This window comes from Podarcis gaigeae (genome assembly GCF_964106915.1).
Source record: "Podarcis gaigeae genome assembly, chromosome: 16".
In the NCBI taxonomy this organism is placed as follows: Eukaryota; Metazoa; Chordata; class Lepidosauria; order Squamata; family Lacertidae; genus Podarcis; species Podarcis gaigeae.
This window is the reverse complement of record NC_139693.1, coordinates 4,661,704-4,682,016: the sequence shown is the minus strand read 5'-3', so window position 1 is coordinate 4,682,016 and position 20,313 is coordinate 4,661,704. Positions and strand designations below refer to the sequence as shown.

Below are 20,313 nucleotides of genomic sequence, written 5' to 3'. Positions count from 1 at the left end.
AAGCGGAGAGACGAGGAAAAGGAAGTCCGTCCTCCGCAGCCATTGACTTTTAAAGCAAAGAGCAGGAGGAGTGGAGGCATAGAGAGAACTTTTGACAGCTCAGATTGAGCACCCGCAGAAATTACTTTTCCCTTTAATGACTGTAAGCAATTGATTTTTGGACTTTTATTAGGACTTATATACTCCCTTCTTTGTGGATTACAATTCTGTTTAAGAAGCCCAGGTGTCAGAACTGCCTGAGCAGTAGAACTGTCAGACTGCAAATTTGGATACATTCTATTTAAACTTTGAGACAGTCTGAGGGAGTTCAGAATGGTTACGTTCTTGCATTTTGGAACTCCAGTAAGCACAACTTGAAATATTGTGGCAAACCTAAAACCAACTCTGCTAAAACTACTTTTGTGAAGATCCCTAAGTATTGGTTCAGATTTCGTATGTGGAATGGACTCTTCTTCCTAGGACATTTTATGCTCCCCCTAGAGGATTGAGGATTTACAACAAAAACATTGTTTTACTTTCTATTTCCCGGCCCTCTGTTTGATTGCTACCACCTGGGCCGTAGCTTTCCCATGGGAACAACTCAGCTTGACCTTGACTGCTAGATAACTTTGGAATGAGTGGCGCAAAAAGAAAGGGATTAAGAACCAGACAAACAACTCTGACAACCGTAACTGCAGCCTCACAAGCACGCAGATCATCTGTGCCCACTTTGCCCTCGGAGGAAAAAGCTACCTCCCTGTCACAGGCAGGGGAGGAAGAAACTGAGGATTTACAACTAGAAGAGATGGCCTCAGGAGGATCTGGTTCTGTATTAGAGAGAATTCTTGAGAAATTGGAGTCTTTGGAGAGGAAAGTTGACCAACAAACTGCGAAAATTGACCTTAATACAGAAACTTTAAACAAATTATCTGGGCAAGTTGCACAGAATGCACAAGCAATCGGACAACTGAAGGAGGCTGCAGGTGAAAATCAGAAACTGGCCGAAGAGACCAGCCAAAGAGTGGGAGAGTTGGAAAAAGAAGTAAGGCCGCTCAGTAAGCAGGTTGGGGAACACCAGACCTATCTCTCCATGTTGGAACTTCGGAACAGGGAGATTAATTTAAGGATAAGATCGATACCAGAAGTGGAAGAAGGTAATCTAGCTGAGTTTCTGACCAAAGAATTCTCCAAGTTCTGGGGTCTAGAGGAGGAAGACTTTAAAATTGTGTCAGCCTTCAGACTTGGAAGACTCACAAAGAGAGAAAGGCCCAGAGACTGTTTGATTACGTTGAGATCAAAGGAGGAAAGGGACAAGATTTTGGGCCTGCACTACGGAAGCTCCTTGAACATTTCGGACAAAAGAATTGAGATTTTTAAGGACATTCCTAAACAGCTGTTGGATCTTAGATCTGAATATTTGGACTTAGTAAAACTGCTGAGAAGCAACTCAATCATCTTTAGGTGGGACTTTCCCCAAGGACTATCTTTTACCTTTAGAGGGAAGAAGATTAAAATTAGAACTTTGGAAGATAGGGATAAGTTTTTGACTGCCTACGGAGAGGACCTTCATAAAGGACTTGAACTACCCTCAGGGCCTGAACCACCACAGGTGCCTGTACCTCAGAACCCTGAAGACTCACAGAACAAAATACCATCCCAAGGAAACTAAACAGATCTATCCAGGATGTCTCTGCAACTTTTAAGTTGGAATATAAATGGCTGCAACAGTCCGGAAAAAAGGAAGAAAATCTTTCATATATTAAAAAAGGAGCAACTAGACATTACTTGTTTACAAGAAACACATGTGACTAGGCTCCACAGAAAAATATTGGTAAATAAAAGGTTAGGCCAAGAATTTATATCTTCGGACTTAGTTAAGAAGAGAGGAGTGGTGATATATGCAAAGGAGAGCCTCTCACCAAAATTTCTATTTAAAGATGAACATGGAAGAATTTTGGCAATTGAAATACAGCACCAAGGAGAGAAAATTTTGATATTAGGAATTTACGCTCCAAATGAAGGGAAATCAGAATTCTACAAGAAGTTGCATGAGATTATGCTGGATTATCTGGACTATGATAACATCATTATGATGGGAGATATGAATGGGATCGTTTCTACGAACATGGATAGGTCACAAAGCCAAAAGGTTACTAAAGAAGGCAGACTACCAAAGACCTTTTTTGAAATGACAGACAACATGGACTGGATTGATATATGGAGGACAAAGAACCCCTTAGGGAAAGAAGGAACATTTTTCTCTGAAGCCCAACTGACTTGGACAAGAATTGACCAAATATGGATTTCTAGAGGTCTGGCTCCTAAGGTGAAGAAAGTGGAAATCTGCCCAAAGACCTGCTCCGATCATAACGCGTTGAAAATGGACATGACATTATTACCAACCGGCTCCTTTAGATGGAAGATGAATGACAACTTGTTTAGAGATCAGGAGATTATCAAGAAGGCCAAAAAAACAATAAAGGACTATTTTGAGATAAATTTGAACACTGCTGTGGAAAAAAGAACAATCTGGGACGCAAGCAAAGCTGTGATGAGAGGGTTCTTGATACAACAGAACGCCATAAAGAAAAGACTACAAAATGAGAAAAAGGACAAGATTTTGGGGAAAATTAAAGAGTTAGAGAAGAAACTAAGAGTAAACCCGAAGTCACAGCCGATTTTGAGAGAAATTAAACTTCATCAGGCACAATATTCCAAACTGATAAATCAGGAAATAGAATGGAAGATTAAATCAATGAAACAAAAAACATTTGAATCGGCTAATAAATGTGGGAAACTGCTGGCTTGGCAGTTGAAGAAGAGACAAAAGCTGAACATAGTAACAAATTTGGAAATAGAAGGAAGGAATATTCAGAACCCGGTGGAAATTAGAAAATGTTTCCAGAAATATTTTAAGAAATTATACACTCAAGGGCCACAAAAGGAGGAAGAGATTGCAAAATTTTTGGAGAAAAATGGACTTAAAAAACTATCACAAGAAAATAGATTACTCCTGAATAGTAAAATAACACGACTAGAGATAGAACAGGCCATTCAGAATATGAAGTTGGGCAAGTCTCCAGGGCCAGATGGCTTGACCTCCAAGTACTATAAGACATTAAGTGACTATTTGATTCAACCACTGATGGAGGTCAGCAATGAAATTATGGAGGGAAAGAAGGCGCCTGAATCGTGGAAGGAAGCTTTCATCACATTGATACCAAAATCAGAAACTGAAAAGACACAACTTAAGAACTACCGTCCCATTTCCCTTTTAAATGTGGATTACAAAATATTTGCTGATGTTTTGGCAGGAAGACTCAAAAGAGTTTTAAATGAGATAATTCATAAAGACCAGGCAGGCTTTCTCCCAGGAAGACATTTATTTGCTAATACAAGGCACATTATTGACATTTTGGAACTTTTGCAAACAAATATTAACACTAAAGCAGTTCTAATTTTTATAGACGCGGAGAAGGCCTTCGATAATATTTCTTGGAAATTTATGAAGGGGAATTTAAAAGAAATGGGAGTGGGGCGGGGTTTTGAAAATGGGATTGACGCGATTTATTCAGAACAAAAGGCAAAACTGATAGTCAACAATGTGGTTACAGAAGAGTTTAAGATTGAAAAAGGGACACGACAAGGCTGCCCGATTTCCCCCTTGCTGTTTATTTCTGTCCTGGAGGTGCTCTTGAACTTGATTAGAGGGGACCGGTTGGTGCAAGGGATTCAGATCGGAGTGAAACAATATAAACTTAAAGCTTTTGCAGATGACCTTGTTTTGACATTGCAAGAGCCAGAATCTAGTACAAAAAGAGTGTTACAATTGATTCAGGACTTTGGTCGGGTAGCGGGCTTTAAACTAAACAAACAGAAAACTAAGGTGTTGGGAAAAAACTTGACAGATGCAGAGTCAGAACGGTTTCAGAGAGAAACAGAACTAACTGTGGTTAAAAAAGTAAAGTACCTAGGGGTAAACATAACAGCAAAAAATCTGAGTCTATTTAAGGATAATTATGAAAAATGTTGGTCTGAAATTAAGAGAGACTTGGACAGTTGGTCAAAATTGAAGCTTTCTCTGTTAGGCCGAATTGCTGCTATTAAGATGAATGTATTGCCTAAGATGTTGTTTTTGTTTCAAACATTGCAAATTGTGGATAAGACGGAGTGCTTCAGGAAGTGGCAGAGAGATATTTCTAAATTTGTCTGGCAGGGCAAAAAGCCCAGAATTAAGTTTAAGATATTAACTGATGCGAAAGAAAGAGGGGGCTTTGCCCTGCCAGACTTAAGGTTGTACTACGAAGCCGCAGCTTTCTGCTGGCTAAAAGACTGGCTACTTCTAGAGGACACTGATGTGTTAGATTTAGAAGGTTTTAACAATGCATTTGGCTGGCATGCATACTTATGGTATGACAAAGTTAAGATCAATAAGGCCTTTAAGAACCATATTGTCAGGAAAGCAGTGTTTAATGTCTGGACAAAATACAAAGACCTATTGGAAAATAAAACTCCAAGATGGCTATCACCTCTGGAGGCTAAGGCCCGAAAAAGACCCAATATGGAGGCCAAATGGCCGAAATATTGGGAAATAATAGAGAAAGAGGGCAACAATTGGAAATTGCAGAGTTTGGAAAAAATGAAAGACAAAGTGCGAGACTGGTTACATTACGCTCAGATTCAAGAAATTTTTAAAAAGGATAAAAAGTTAGGATTCCAGGTGGAGAAATCGAAGTTGGAAACAGAATTGTTAGAACCTAAGACTAAAGTACTCTCAAGAATGTATAACTTGCTGTTGAAATGGAATACACAAGATGAAATGGTTAAGTCGGCCATGATAAAGTGGGCACAGGATATTGGGCATAATATTATGTTTGAGGATTGGGAAAGGTTGTGGACCACGGGGATGAACTTCACGGCATGTAATGCTCTGAAGGAAAATGTAATGAAAATGATATATAGGTGGTACATGACCCCAGTTAAACTAGCCAAAATATGCCATGTGCCAGACAACAAATGTTGGAAATGTAAGGAAAATGAAGGAACATTCTTTCACCTCTGGTGGACTTGTCCCAGGGTGAAGGTCTTCTGGGAAATGATATATAATGAGCTGAAAAAGGTATTTAAGTATACCTTCCTTAAGAAACCAGAGGCCTTCCTCCTGGGCATTGTCGGCCAGATGGTGCCAAAGAAGGACCGAACATTCTTTTTGTACGCAACAGCAGCAGCAAGGATACTTATCGCCAAGAAGTGGAAAACTCAAGATCTACCCACTCTGGAAGAATGGCAGATGCAGCTGATGGACTATATGCAACTGGCTGAGATGACTGGCAGAATTCGAGACCTGGGAGAAGAGAGGGTTGAAGAAGACTGGAGGAAATTTAAGACTTATTTACAAAAATATTGTGATTTGGTGGAAAGTTAAGTAGGATGTTTGATCATAAATAATTGGCCACCACAAAATCGGATCGAAATGGGATGTAAAGTGAGATTAAGAGAAATTAATTTACAGAGGATTATATTTAAATAAGTGGTTATAAAATTTGCAAATTAGATGATAAATTGCTGGGAAAAATTTATGATGATGAAAATGGCAGCGGGAGATGTGAGGAAGTCCAAAGAAGTCATGAAACTCTGTTGAGATAAAAGAAAGGTTGTTTATCTTTGTACTTTATTTTGTAAAAACCCCTAATAAAAATTTATTAAAAAAAAAAAAAAACTATACGGACCTTATAGTTTAACTATAACTATGCGGACCTAATTTAATATCGCAGGACTCTATCTCCTGCGATATTAAGTTAGGCCGACCTTTTTACTCACATCACGATCTGCAGCAGTAAACCACAGAAAAAGTTGTGATTGACACACACACCCATTCACAAGCAAAGGCGCCTGCCTGATGTCAACAGGCAGGGAGTTCCAAAGTTACACGAAAAAATCAAGTTCTTCCAAATGCAGAACATGGTACCTGTAGCAGCACCAGTTCTGCCAGTCAACATGGCACCTCACAGAAAAACTGGTCCCAAATTGTTAATGGCTCTATATACTAATAACAGCACCTTGAATTCGGCTAACAGAATGAGGTTGAATCATGACAAGACAGAAGTACTCTTTTTGGGGGACAGGAGGCTGGCTAGTGTGGGGGACTCCCTGGTCCTGAGTGGGGTAACTGTGCCCCTGAAAGACCGGGTGCGCAGCCTGGAAGTCATTTTGGACTCACAGCTGTCCACGGAGGCGCAGGTCAATTCTGTGTCCAGGGCAGCTGTTTATCAGCTCCATCTGCATGGTCTAGTTATCTCTCGCTTGGACTACTGCAATGCGCTCTATGTGGGGCTACCTTTGAAGGTAGTGTTTCTTTGGTCATCTTGTGAGTCTAGCTTCTGAGATATTCTGTGTCCAAGGCGGCTGTTTACCAGCTCCATCTGGTACGCAGGCTGAGACCCTCCCTGCCCGCAGACTGTTTTGCCAGAGTGGTGCATGCTCTGGTTATCTCCCGCTTGGACTACTGCAATGCGCTCTACATGGGGCTACCTTTGAAGGTGACCTGGAAACTACAACTAATCCAGAATGTGGCAGCTAGACTGGTGACTGGGAGTGGCCACTGAGACCACATTACACCGGTCTTGAAAGACCTACATTGGCTCCCAGTATGTTTCCAAGCACAATTCAAAGTGTTGGTGCTGACCTTTAAAGCCCTAAATGGCCTTTGTCCAGTATACCTGAAGGAGCGTCTCCACCCCCATTGTTTTGCCCAGACACTGAGGTCCAGCTCCGATGGCCTTCTGGCGGGTCCCTTGCTGAAAGAAGCCAAGTTACAGAGAACCAGGCAGAGGGCCTTCTCGGTGGTGGCGCCCTCCCTGTGGAACGCCCTCCCACCAGATGTCAAAGAGAAAAACTTTTAGAAGACATCTGAAGGCAGCCCTGTTTAGAGATTAGAGAAGCTTTTAATGTTGAATAGGTTATTTTATTTTAGCGTTCTGTTGGAAGCCGCCCAGAGTGGCTGGGGAAACCCAGCCAGATGGGTGGGGTATAAATAAATTATTCTTATTCTTATTATTCTTATTATTCTTATTCTTCTTATTATTATAATTATTATATTAGATATTATATTTGATTTTTGTGGGGTGGGGAGGACAGAGGGAAGCATTACCTGATATGACCAGACCTTTCCATTTCAGTCGAGGTCTTGTCATCTCCTGAGGCCAAGATCCTGCATTTGCCTTCCAAAATATTCTTGCACAGGGAGTGAATGAGGACCAGTTGTTCTTCAGAAACAATGTTCCTTCAGGGTTTCCCCACACTTCCAAAAAAATACAAAATATTCCCCAACACCAGCGATCTTGGCAGCTTCTAGGGTTGCTTTTAATTGCTCCTTTTTCAAAGAGGGTTTTTGGACAGCTGGCCATGTCCAAACCTGATCTGTGATTCGTCTCACGGTTTTGGATGTGAAAACATCTGCCTTCATCTGTTCCTTTGGCTGGGCATTTTAATTCCGCTGGGATGTCTGCCTGTCCTAACCGCTGCATGCCAAATCTTGTCCTCGAGTGCTGAGAAACAGAGAGAAATATATCTCCTCTCTTTCTCCCTTCCTCTGGATATCAACTCACCCTTTTTAAAACACCTTTCTGTAAACTGAGGCAGCAAGTGCAGAATCAAAGTCAAGCTCCTAGTCCTCATTGTTTAGGGTTGCCATATTGTTCAGCTTATATATATATATATATACACAGAGAGAGAGCATGTGCGCTTTTTGGAGCTGTTTTTTAGGACAGCCCTAAAATCTCCTATTAATCCCTGTTACCTCCTCCTCCTCTATTCTAAGCTAGTCTTCCCCAAATTTCTAGCTGCAGACAAAGCCTCTTGAAAATTCTTCTGCATTTCCATAGAATCACGAAACTTTAGGGTTGGAAGCGATGCCAAAAGTCATTTCGTCCAACCCCCTCAGATGTAGGACTCGCAGTGCAAATTTCTCCCCACAAACACATTTTTGCAAGCCGTTCCCCCGATATAATGTGTTTTGTGTTTTATTTTTACTCTTATATTAATCTATACAGTGGTACCTCGGGTTACATACGCTTCAGGTTACATACGCTTCAGGTTACAGTCTCCGCTAACCCAGAAATAGTGCTTCAGGTTAAGAACTTTGAGGCCTAAATCGAAGGATGTGCTAAGAGAAGTGAAATTTTTCCAGGCGCAATATTCAAAATTGATAAATCAAGAGGTGGAATGGAAAATTAAACAAATGAAACAAAGATCCTTTGAATCAGCGAATAAGTGTGGGAAATTGCTAGCCTGGCAGTTGAAAAAGAGACAAAAGCTTAATATAGTTACAAATCTAGAGATTGAAGGGAGAATGGTTCAGAAACCCGAGGAAATTAGAAAGTGTTTCCAGAGATATTTCAAAGAACTCTACTCACAAGGGCCGCAAAAAGCTTCCGAGGTGGATCAATTTCTTAAAACTAATGGATTACAAAAAATACCCCAGGAAATGAGAACAAACCTGAATTGCAACATCACACAGCAAGAAATTGAAAGTGCCATTCAGAATCTTCAATTGGGCAAGTCTCCAGGCCCTGATGGTCTAACCTCCAAATATTATAAAGTTTTAAAGGATTATTTGATACAACCCTTGATGGAGGTTTGTAACCAGATTATGGAGGGAAGGAAGGCACCGGAAACGTGGAAAGAAGCTTTCATCACATTGATACCTAAACTAGAAACTGAAAAGACTCAGCTTAAGAATTACCGCCCCATCTCACTCCTAAATGTGGATTATAAAATTTTTGCAGATATTCTGGCAAGTAGATTTAAAAAAGTATTAAATGAAGTGATCCATAAGGACCAGGCTGGCTTTCTCCCTGGTAGGCATTTGTTTGACAACACAAGAAACATTATTGATATTTTGGAACTTCTACAAACAAATCTTAACACTAGAGCGGTCTTAATTTTTATTGATGCAGAGAAGGCCTTTGATAATATTTCTTGGATGTTCATGAAGAAAAATCTGGAAGGGATGGGAGTGGGGCGGGGGTTTGAAAATGGTATAGAAGCAATCTATTCAGAACAAAAAGCTAAATTGATAGTAAACAATGTGGTGACAGAGGAGTTTAAAATTGAAAAAGGGACACGCCAGGGGTGCCCCCTATCCCCCCTATTTTTCATTTCAGTTCTGGAGGTGTTGCTAAACATGATTAGAAAGGACCGGTTGGTCCAAGGAATTGAGGTCGGAGTGAAACAATATAAATTGAAAGCATTTGCAGATGACTTGGTATTAACGTTACAGGAACCAGTCTCTAGCACTAAAAGAGTGTTAGAATTAATTTCTGACTTCGGTCGGGTGACGGGGTTTAAGTTAAATAAGCAAAAAACCAAAGTTTTAGCAAAAAAATTGACAGTCACAGAAACAGATGAGTTCTCTAAAGAAACGGAGCTGAATGTGGTTAAAAAAGTAAAATACCTAGGGGTGTATCTGACCTCTAAAAATTTGAATTTGTTTAAAGATAACTACGAGAAATGTTGGTCAGAAATCAAAAGAGATTTGGAAACATGGTCAAGATTGAAACTTTCCTTGTTAGGCCGAATAGCTGCTGTAAAGATGAATGTATTGCCGAAAATGTTATTTTTGTTTCAGGCCCTACAGATCGTGGACAAGGTGGAATGTTTTGGAAAGTGGCAGAAGGATATTTCTAAGTTTGTTTGGCAGGGCAAAAAGCCCCGGATAAAGTTTAAAATATTAACTGATGCGAAAGAAAGAGGGGGATTTGCCCTGCCAGACTTGAGGTTATATTACGAATCTGCAGCCTTCTGCTGGTTGAAAGACTGGATTTTACTGGAGAACACTGATGTCCTAGATCTGGAAGGGTTTGACAATGCGTTTGGGTGGCATGCATATTTGTGGTATGACAAGGTTAAAGTGCACAAATTGTTTAAAAATCATATTGTCAGAAGAGCAATTTTGATGGTCTGGACAAAATATAAAGACTTATTGGAGAGTAAGACTCCGAGGTGGCTCTCACCAGTGGAGGCCAAGGCACGTAAGAGACTTAACATGGAGGCCCATTGGCCTAAATATTGGGAAATAATTGAAAAAATTGGAGACAATTGGAGGTTGCTGAGCTTGGAAAAACTGAAAACCAAGGTGCGAGATTGGCTGCACTATGCGCAAATTCAGGAGGTCTTTAAAATAGATAAAAAGGTTGGATTCCAGGTGGAAAAATCGAAACTAGAGACTGAATTGTTAGAGCCAAAAAATAAATTACTTTCGAGAATGTATAACTTGCTGCTTAAGTGGAATACACAGGATGAGACAGTCAAATCCGCCATGATAAAATGGGCGCAGGATGTGGGGCACAACATTATGTTTGTAGACTGGGAAAGGTTATGGAACACCGGTCTGAAATTTACGGCATGCACTGCCTTGAAGGAAAATATTATGAAAATGGTATACCGGTGGTACATGACCCCAGTCAAACTAGCTAAGATATACCATCTGTCTGACAACAAATGTTGGAAATGTAGAGAGGCGGAAGGGACATTCTTTCATCTCTGGTGGACCTGCCCGAAAGTGAAGGCCTTCTGGGAAATGATCCATAATGAACTAAAAAAGGTACTGAGATTTACCTTACCTAAGAAACCAGAGGCCTTCCTTCTGGGCATGGTGGACCAGAGAGTGCTTAAGAAGGACAGAACTTTTTTCATGTATGCTACCACAGCAGCAAGGATCCTGATTGCAAAATATTGGAAGACACAAGATTTACCCACGCTGGAGGAATGGCAATCGCAGTTGATGGACTATATGGAATTGGCTGAAATGACTGGCAGAATCCGAGACTTGGGAGAAGAAACAATTGAGGAGGACTGGAAAAAGTTTAAGGACTATTTGAAAAAACACTATAAGCTGTATGAATGTTAAAAAAAAAATGCACCTTCTAGGAAACTCTAGCTTCAGCAAATGTAAGTTAATGAAATGAAAATTAAGACACAAGAATTTAGAGGTAAAATAATGAAACAACTTTATTGTGTTTAATACAAAGTGTACAAGAATTGGGTTACAGTAAAATTGAAATCAGGGAACATGATAAAATGGAAGATACAATAAGTTTTGAAATAAGTTAACAAACTGCTGATGTTTTATATGACAGAGAATGCAGGGTTTGGAGGATGTGGGGAAGTCCTTTAGATTTGATGAAAAAAGAACATGGAAATTTGTTATTCTTCTATTCTATTCTCTTATATCTATCCTTTATTCTTTTTTCTGTATTTCTTAAAATCAATAAAAAATATTATAAAAAAAAAAAGAACTTTGCTTCAGGATGAGAACAGAAATCGTGCTCCAGCGGCGCGGCAGCAGCAGGAGGCCCCATTAGCTAAAGTGGTACTTCAGGTTAAGAACAGTTTCAGGTTAAGTACGGAGCTCCAGAACAAATTAAGTACTTAACCCGAGGTACCACTGTATGTGCACTTCCCACTAATATATCCATTCCCCCCCCAAAAAAAACCCCACCTCGTTCTGGTTCTCAACATTTTGGGAAGTGCAAATTTGGTGGATTTGCTCTGAAACCTGAGCTGAATCGAATTCCATTGGCTGCTCCTGCTCCTCCTAGGCTGTGCTTGCAAACTGGCTGAAATGCGGCAATAATTAAAAGCCTTAGGACCGGCTAATTGTCATCCTTAGAAGGTCATTAGAAGGTCAAAAGATAGCCTCTCCCCCCCCCCCTTCTTGACTTCCTGGGTGAAAAGATTTCTGCTTCTGTTCTTCGTTCGCCTTGCAGCTGAGGGCAGCCTTGCTTGGAGAGGGCCGTTTGTTTGCAAACAATCTCATCTGATTTACCTATCAACCTTCCCTTTCCTAGGCTCCTTGCCAAGATCCTGCCAACCTGTGGCCTGCGCCCACTCGGCCCCTGCTGAACGGATTAGCACGGGGTGGGGTGGGGACGCTGCCATGTCCTTAAGGCCCCCAGCGACATCTTTTTTCCAAGAGGGATTTTAAAAGCTACTTTCCATGGATGTAAACAACAACAAAGTCCCCAACCCCAGACCAATTGCATTTTGCCTTAAAAACCACATTGCTTGCTGAAATGTTCGTGTGTCAGGGGTGCTTTTTCGGGGTGGGGGAGATTGTGTTTGTGAAAGGCAGAAAACACGTCCCTGGGCCAATGCTAAAATTAAGGCGCAAGTGCAATGAAGTTGATTAAAACAGTGTGGCATTTGGGCGTGTTGTGTTTTTCAGTTTTCGGATTCCAAAAAAGGTGGGGCATTCATTGCCTTGAGCCAATACCAACTCGATCTGATTTTAGATTGCAGATGGTGGAGAATTCAAAAGAAATTGTAGGTTAAATTGATATAATTTTGTTTTGCTTTGTAAGTAAAATGTGTTTAAAGTTGCAAACTCATGCTGGTAGCTTCAAGAACACTGTCCAACCATTTGCCTTCTCCTTGTGCCCTCCATCTTTCCCAACATCAGGGTCTTTTCCAAGGAGTCTTCTCTTCTCATGAGGTGGCCAAAGTCTTGGAGCCTCAGCTTCAGGATCTGTCCTTCCAGAGAGCACTCAGGGCTGATTTCCTGCAGAATGGAGAGGTTGGATCTTCTTGCAGTCCATGGGACTCTCAAGAGTCTCCTCCAGCACCACAATTCAAAAGCATCCATTCTTCGGCAATCAGCCTTCTTTATGGTCCAGCTCTCACTTCCATACATCACTACTGGGAAAACCATAACTTTAACTATACGGACCTTTGTCGGCAAGGTGATGTCTCTGCTTTTTAAGATGCTGTCTAGGTTAGTCATTGCTTTTCTCCCAAGAAGCAGGCGTCTTTTAATTTTGTGACTGCTGTCACCATCTGCAGTGAGTAAAGTTGCATAGAAACCATTAAAAATGATTGCCAAGTACTTGCAGATATGATGATGATGATTAAGATTCAGCATTACGAGACTTTTCAGAAGGTAAAATTAAAATTCTTTGTTTTTCCAAAAGCAGTTTATGTATCTGGATAACTCAGTTGATTAGACTAGAGGATTATCAAGGCCTATTCCAACACTACAACTCTTTGACTCTATGATTCATCAAACGTAGTCTTAATGTTGCACGACCACATAGTAGCAAATTTGAATCTCTCACACCTCAAAATGTATTTTTAAGACTGAAGAAATGTGCAAAAATTAAGTTCCACACCTGTAGTGATAGCTGTGTTAACAACATGGGTTTTAAACAGGAGAGAGAGAGAAAGGAAGGAAGGAAGGAAGGAAGGAAAGAAAGAAAGAAAGAAAGAAAGAAAGAAAGAAAGAATTTTTAAGACTCAAGAAATGTGCAAAAATTAAGTTTCACATCTGTAGTGATAGCTGTGTTAGCAACATGGGTTTTAAACAGAGGAGAGAGAGGGAGAGAGAGAGAGAGAGAGAGAGAAAGAAAGAAAGAAAGAAAGAAAGAAAGAAAGAAAGAAAGAAAGAAAGAAAGAAAGAAAGAAAGAAAGTGTTTGGTGGGTGCTTACTCAGGTGCATCAACTGTTTTGATAAAACAGTATGGCTTTGTTAAGTTGCTGGTCCTCATTGCAAATTTGCTTTCCACGGTGATACATACGTTAGCAACCTGTGGGTTTTAAAAGGAGAAGAGAGAGCGAGTTTGGCATCTGGGCTGAGCGTTCTCTTGGGTGCAGTGACCTTTTCAGACATGTTTTGATTCCACAAAGCGGTGACCTTTCCTTACGCAACTCCCAGCCAAGGATTCCTTTTTTTTTTTTTAATGTAGCCGATGTAACTGATTTAGAAAGATAAGTGGGAAATGTGAGCGGGTATATTTGGACGGTCCACTCCATATGGTGCCAACACAACAAAGATTTGGAAGGTCCCCAGCAGGATAAAAATACCCGCTACTGGATTAAGGAAAGTTTGACTAAACAAAGGGAGTGGGGCCCAGACCCCGCAGGGCTGTTGCTCTTTGAGGATCCATGACAACCTTGCGCCCGGCCAGAGGAGGTATCCGGTTTCTCCTCTTTATCTTGTGATAACCGCAGTAGCGGGACTGGTCCATGCGACGTCGAGACATTTTGGTTCAGGTGGGTGATGCTCAGAGGAGGATGGAAAGGTGAGAGCGGAGCTCTTGGAGGGCGTTTTTTCAGTGTCAGCTTGCGATAAATAATGATATTTTTTATAAACAAGTTGATATAATGAAATGAAGAGGCGACTGGATGGTTGGCGCCAAGCTTATGTCGGAAGGTTGTACCTGAGGACTTGAAACCTAGGGCCAAATTCAACTAATGGGACCTGCTGGAGGAAGTCTATGTGAGGACATCGGCACGGTGGGGCTTTCCCCCCTCTCACCTCCCCCTGCACCGCCCCCATTCCCCCAAATTGGCTCGGGGTGCCAGGAGAACCCCGACAATGGTGCCTTGGGGTGGAGAGCGGAGATGGGTCTCTCAGGCCAGCAGAAACTTGCCTGAACTTTTTAAAAACATAAAAATAAAGCTGGGAGACTCTGCTTCCTTGAAGGTTTTGAAACAGAGCTCAGTTGGTCATCTGTCAAGAGTTCTTTAGGGCTGATTTTTGCATTTCAGGGGTTTGGACTTCAAATTACAGTGGAACCTTGGTTCTCAAACGCCTTGGTACTCAAACAACTTGGAACCCAAACACTTCAAACCCGGAAGTAAGTGTTCCGGTTTGCGAACTTTTTTCGGAAGTTGAATGTGCTCCGTTTTGAGTGTTACGCTTCTGATTTGAGTGCCAAAATTCCAATTTAAGTGCCACACTTCCGATTTGAGGGTTACGCTGAGGTCTGTCTGTTTTTGCTATTTATTTTACATTTTTGTGGCTCTTTTTTGTTTTTGTGACTGTGTAGAACACAGTCCATTGATTTGTTTTGTGACTGCAGTACATTGTTTATTGCTTTCATTTTATGGATCAACGGTCTTGTTAGATAGTAAAATTCATGTTAAATTGCTGTTTTAGGGATTGTTTTTAAAAGTCTGGAATGGATTAATCCATTTTGCATTACTTTCTATGGGAAAGCATGCCTTGGTTTTGGAATGCTTTGGTTTTGGAACGGACTTCTGGAACAGATTAAGTTTGAGAACTAAAGTACCACTGTATACCATTCTATGGTTCTTTGTGTTATAAGAAAAAACTGCTCCTATATACTTTATTGGGTATCCAAGAGCCTGTACAGAGTCCTTATGTAGGTTTTCTATTGGTAGGAGAAAATAACAGAGGTCAACCAGAGAATATTGAGAAGCAAAGCGGCTAGTAAGCATGATATTTATTAAACGGTTGTGCCAGAGTCCTCTGCTCCGCCCACACAGGGAGGAAAGATTGGAACCCGGAACATTGGTTTGCGAGCTCTTATTCAGTGGTACCTCGGGTTACATACGCTTCAGGTTATAGACTCCGCTAACCCAGAAATATTACCTCAGGTTGAGAACTTTGCTTCAGGATGAAAACAGAAATCGTGCTCCGGCAGCCCGGCGGCAGCGGGAGGCCCCATTAGCTAAAGTGGTGCTTCAGGTTAAGGGCTACAGAACGAATTAAGTTACAGATAGGTAGCCGTGTTGGTCTGCCATAGTCAAAACAAAAAAATCAAAAATCCTTCCAGTAGCACCTTAAAGACCAACTAAGTCAGTTCTTGGTATGAGCTTTCGTGTCTGAAGAAGTGTGCATGCACACGAAAGCTCATACCAAGAACTAACTTAGTTGGTCTTTAAGGTGCTACTGGAAGAACGAATTAAGTTCTTAACCCGCGGTACCACTGTATACAGTAAAGGCTTTTGAAATTGCCTCCCCTGTAGCTCAAGACCACCCCCCAAAATATCATACATACATCACAGAAAGAGGTGGTCCTCAGCAGAAATACATCACAGGGGGCGGTCTACAGCAGAAAACCTGTCTGTCAGGATACCTGATACTGTAATGGTCACTGATTGCTTTACCTGTGCAGCCAGGCCATTCCTTTTGAGATGCTCAATAGTTCCTGAATCCAGGTATACACAAATACGCCCTAAAGACGAGAGTTGGGAGCAAAGAGACAATGGGGAGAATATTTGAGGTTGCTGGAAGAGTCAAAATGGCTTCAGGGTTGCTCTCCTGTACTATTTCAGACACGTGGTTTATATACTTACGTATGTGTTTGCCTTGTAAATTTATGAACGTTTATTATATGACCTTAGAATTTCTGTAACAATTGCCTGGTTCCGTATTCTGCTCTTTCTCTTTTGCAAGTCTTGTGCATGGGATAATTCAGCTCAGAACATGAGTTCTATATTTTTTCATTGCCTGCGGAAGGGTCGTCCCCAAAAAGATCTGAGTGCTCGGTTCCTCTTTCTTTTGTTTTGCAAAAAAATCCAGCCTTTGAGGCACAGAGGCGAAACGCGGTTGGCACGATGGAGCCTGGGTGATCGGAATCTGTTGCACATTTTTATGAGCCAATTTCCTCTTCTGGTTCTTCACGCACACACCCCCAACAAAAAATGCACTGAGTGACTGATTTATGAGTCACCCAAAACAAGAGTCTGGGTCAGCTTTCCCCCCTCTTCCTTTCAGAAAGGTCAACGAGGGGTTACGAGTTCAGGCATCGTTCAGGGGGCTTTTACGAGAGAGGCGAGCCCACCCACCCCTAAAATTCCTCCTCCAGCCTCCTTTTACAGACCCACTTCTATAAGTCAACATTTAAAAGTGGCAGAGACACACAAAGAGGTTCCAAGCTTCCGTTGTTGACTTTTGAACGCTGACATTTTCCTTTTTTAAAAAAAAATAAAAATTGTTCCTTTAGGGAGCTGGAAAGGTCTTGAAGCTGGGGGGTTGCCCCCCACCCCAGGAGAAGAGGGGCTTTGCGGCAGAGAGAACAGGCTGCTACACAGATGGTGAGGTTGCGAAAGGTGCCTGGTCTGCCCTAAACCGACGGCACAAATCAGAAGGCGATGGCGTCAGCAAGCCACGGCCAGATTGGCAGGTAAGTAAGGGGGCAGCCCTCATTTTTGGGGGGAGGGTTTTCTGGGGTGGCAGGGTGTCTGGATGGGCCATAGGTAGGGAAAGACCCCTCCTCTGAAACCTTGAGGGCAGCTGCCAGCCAGTGCGGGCAGTACAGAGCTTCCTGCATTTGGAACCATGAGGACTGGAATCTTGGCATTATTTTAAAGCCACTGGTAGAGCGCCTTCTTTGCATGCAAAAGATCCCAGGTTTGATCACTGGCAGATCCCGGTAAGGCTGGGAAGGACTCTTGGCCTGAAACCCTGAAGAACCGCTGCCGACAGAGAAAAAGGGATGCCATGGTATGATTCTCTAGAAGGCGGCTTCCTGGCTTCCATATACGCAGAGTCATCTGTGACACGTGAGATCTCTGCCCCATGGCGCTTACAGTGCAGGAAAGGAGGCCAGGGAGAGAACTGAGCAAAAGGCTAATGCATTGTAGTCATTAGAGTTTTTGACTTAGAGCCTGCGAGCCCAGGGTTCGAGTCTCACACGCTCAGCTACATTTTAAAAATTTATTTTAGCCTTTTCTCTAAATAAACAAATGCTGGGTTTTTAGCTAGCTCCTTGTCTGTTCTCATTATTCTGAAAGGTTTTAAGTTGTTGTTCTGAATTGGTTGTTGTTTTTCTGGTTCTGTTCTTTTTTTTTAGTAAACCGCTTTGAGGTGTTTTTTTAACAATCATAAAACAAATTTTATGAAATAGATAAATAAATATGTTCTATCCTGCATTCCCCAAAAGAGATAAGGGCATCAAACACAAGCATGTTAAAACAATACAGTTTAAAAGAAAGCAAGAATGTGTTTAAAACTTTAAAAAAATATCCTTAAAACTATATAAAAGCAATTTACCAACCATTTAAAAACATTTGAGAGCACCTAAAATCCTTTTAAGGGTTAAACCACAGAGCCTAGGACTTGCCGATCAGAAGGTCGCCGGTTCGAATCCCTGTGACGGGGTGAGCTCCTGTTGCTCAGTCTCTGCTCCTGCCAACCTAGCAGTTCGAAAGCACCTCAAAGTGCAAGTAGCTAAATAGGTACCGCTCCAGCGGGAAGGTAAACGCCGTTTCCGTGTGCTGCTCTGGTTCGCCAGAAGCGGCTTAGTCCTGCTGGCTACATGACCCGGAAGCTGTACGCCGGCTCCCTCGGCCAGTAAAGCGAGATGAGCGCCGCAACCGCAGGGGTCCCTTTACCTTTTAAAAAATCCTTTAAAAAGGTATTGCAGACCCTCACAGTTGTCCATTATCAAGTAGCTTTCATGAGGCCTTCCTGGAACCACGGTCTCTCAACCTTGAGCCTACCTCACAGGGTTGTTGTTCTGAAAAAGGAAAGGAAGGGGATCTGATCCTCTAGCTCCTTGGAGGAAAAGGATGGCTATAAATGTAACGATAAATAAAAATGAACAGAGGAAAGTTGGAAAGGGAGGCTAAGGCTTCAGCCAGGGGGTGGGTGACTGTGGCAGTTATACAGACTTAGCACTGAGAATTAGGGCTAAGCAACTGGGGTCTGTGCCGGAGATTAAACAGGAGAAGGGGAATCTGAAATAACAAAGTCCCCGCATATGCACTTATTTAAACAATTTGCAAGAGTGCGTTTAATCCCACATATGCATTTATTTAAATAAGAATGCTCTTATTTCCACGTACGAGTTTATTTAAATCGTCCTGCTTTCCAAAGGGTTTTCCGAACGTACAATAAACAGAGTTTTACTGTGAGTTTAGCCAGAGGGCTGGACCCAGTCTCCCTGCGGAACCCCTGCAACGCTTTGCCTATTAATTTGCCCATTTCAGCTCAGCAATTCCTTTTCCTTTGATTGGTACGACTTGTATTCTTTATTTATTGAATTTATATACCACCCTATAGGGACGCGGGTGGCGCTGTGGGTTAAACCACAGAGCCTAGGACTTGCCGACCAGAAGGTCAGCGGTTCAAATCCCTGCAACGGGGTGAGCTCCCGTTGTTCGGTCCCAGCTCCTGCCAACCAAGCAGTTCGAAAGCACATCAAAGTGCAAGTAGATAAATAGGTACCGCTCTGGCGGGAAGGTAAACGGCGTTTCCGTGCGCTGCTCTGGTTCGCCTGGTTAGTCATGCTGGCCACATGACCAGGAAGCTGTATGCTGGCTCCCTCGGTCTATAGAGCGAGATGAGTGCGCAACCCCAGAGTCGGCAACGACTGGACCTAATGGTCAGGGGTCCCTTTACCCTTTACTTTACCACCCTATACCCTCAGCTCTCAGGACGGTTTACAGAATAAAGTCAAAATATAAAACCACAAAATCCATAATCAGAATAAAATAAAATAAAATTTTAAAGGGCTGTCAGGATGTCAATCAATGGCCAGTAATCAATGGCCAGTAAAGGCATTATTTTAGCATGTTCTGTTTTGGGAAGCCTGGATTTTGAAAAAAAGTGACCCTTACCTCTCTGGGCTTTTGTTTCTGCTTTTTGTTTTTGTTTCACGAGAACTAGAAACTTGCCCTGCCTCCCCACATATTCCTGGTTTGTGGCATTTTTGTACTGAGGCAGTTTGAGGTCTTTCAGTGCTTGTGTTTTAAAGGCTTCTGGGCTTAGATTTTGGCAGGGTCAGAAAGGAATCCATCTCTCGCCCCCAGAAGCCAGCCAGGTGCGCCCTGGTATTTATTGATTTCCTCTCTGTCTGGAGTGTTTCAGGTAACAACCTTCCCTGCGGGGCACAGATAGCAGACATGGTCCAGGTGTTGCACTGATCTGCTTCGACAACTCCCCCCCCCCTCGTGCCCCCCTACGGCCCTAATTGCAAGGCAACGAACAAATTCATTTTTCCTCCTGAAAACAAAATGGAGGCGGCAATGTTCATTGTTGTTGTTGTTTAGTCGTTTAGTCGTGTCCGACTCTTTGTGACCCCCTGGACCTGAGCACTCCAGGCCCTCCTGTCTTCCACTGCCTCCCGCCAGTGGCGTAGCGTGGGGGGTGCAGGGGGGGCCGGCCGCACCGGGCGCAACATCTGGGGGTTAGGGAAATCCATGGGTTAGGGGGCGCAAATTACTTGCCTTGCCCCGGGTGCTGATAACCCACGCTACGCCACTGCCTCCCGCAGTTTGGTCAAACTCATGCTGGTAGCTTCAAGAACACTGTCCCACCATTTGCCTTCTCCTTGTGCCCTCCATCTTTCCCAACATCAGGGTCTTTTCCAGGGAGTCTTCTCTTCTCATGAGCTGGCCAAAGTCTTGGAGCCTCAGCTTCAGCATCTGTCCTTCCAGTGAGCACTCAGGGCTGATTTCCTTCAGAATGGATAGGTTGGATCTTCTTGCAGTCCATGGGACTCTCCAGAGTCTCCTCCAGCACCATAATTCAAAAGCATCCGTTCTTCGGCGATCAGCCTTCTTTATGGTCCAGCTCTCACTTCCATA

At 42.5% G+C, this 20,313-nt stretch overlaps 1 protein-coding gene across 3 annotated transcripts in view; it reads left to right on the top strand.

Moving 5' to 3' along the window:
- Positions 1-20,313, top strand: part of ADAMTSL4 (ADAMTS like 4) — a 99,162-nt gene that overhangs the window by 24,212 nt on the left and 54,637 nt on the right. For 2 of the 3 annotated variants that reach the window (XM_083715496.1, XM_083715497.1), the window contains one exon: positions 16,728-16,907. In XM_083715496.1, coding sequence (XP_083571622.1) covers positions 16,876-16,907 — 32 coding nt within the window. In that variant the 5' untranslated portion in view covers positions 16,728-16,875. Of the gene's footprint in view, positions 1-13,877; positions 14,026-16,727; positions 16,908-20,313 lie in introns of those variants that run through there. The other variant, XM_083715498.1, reaches the window with a different exon arrangement.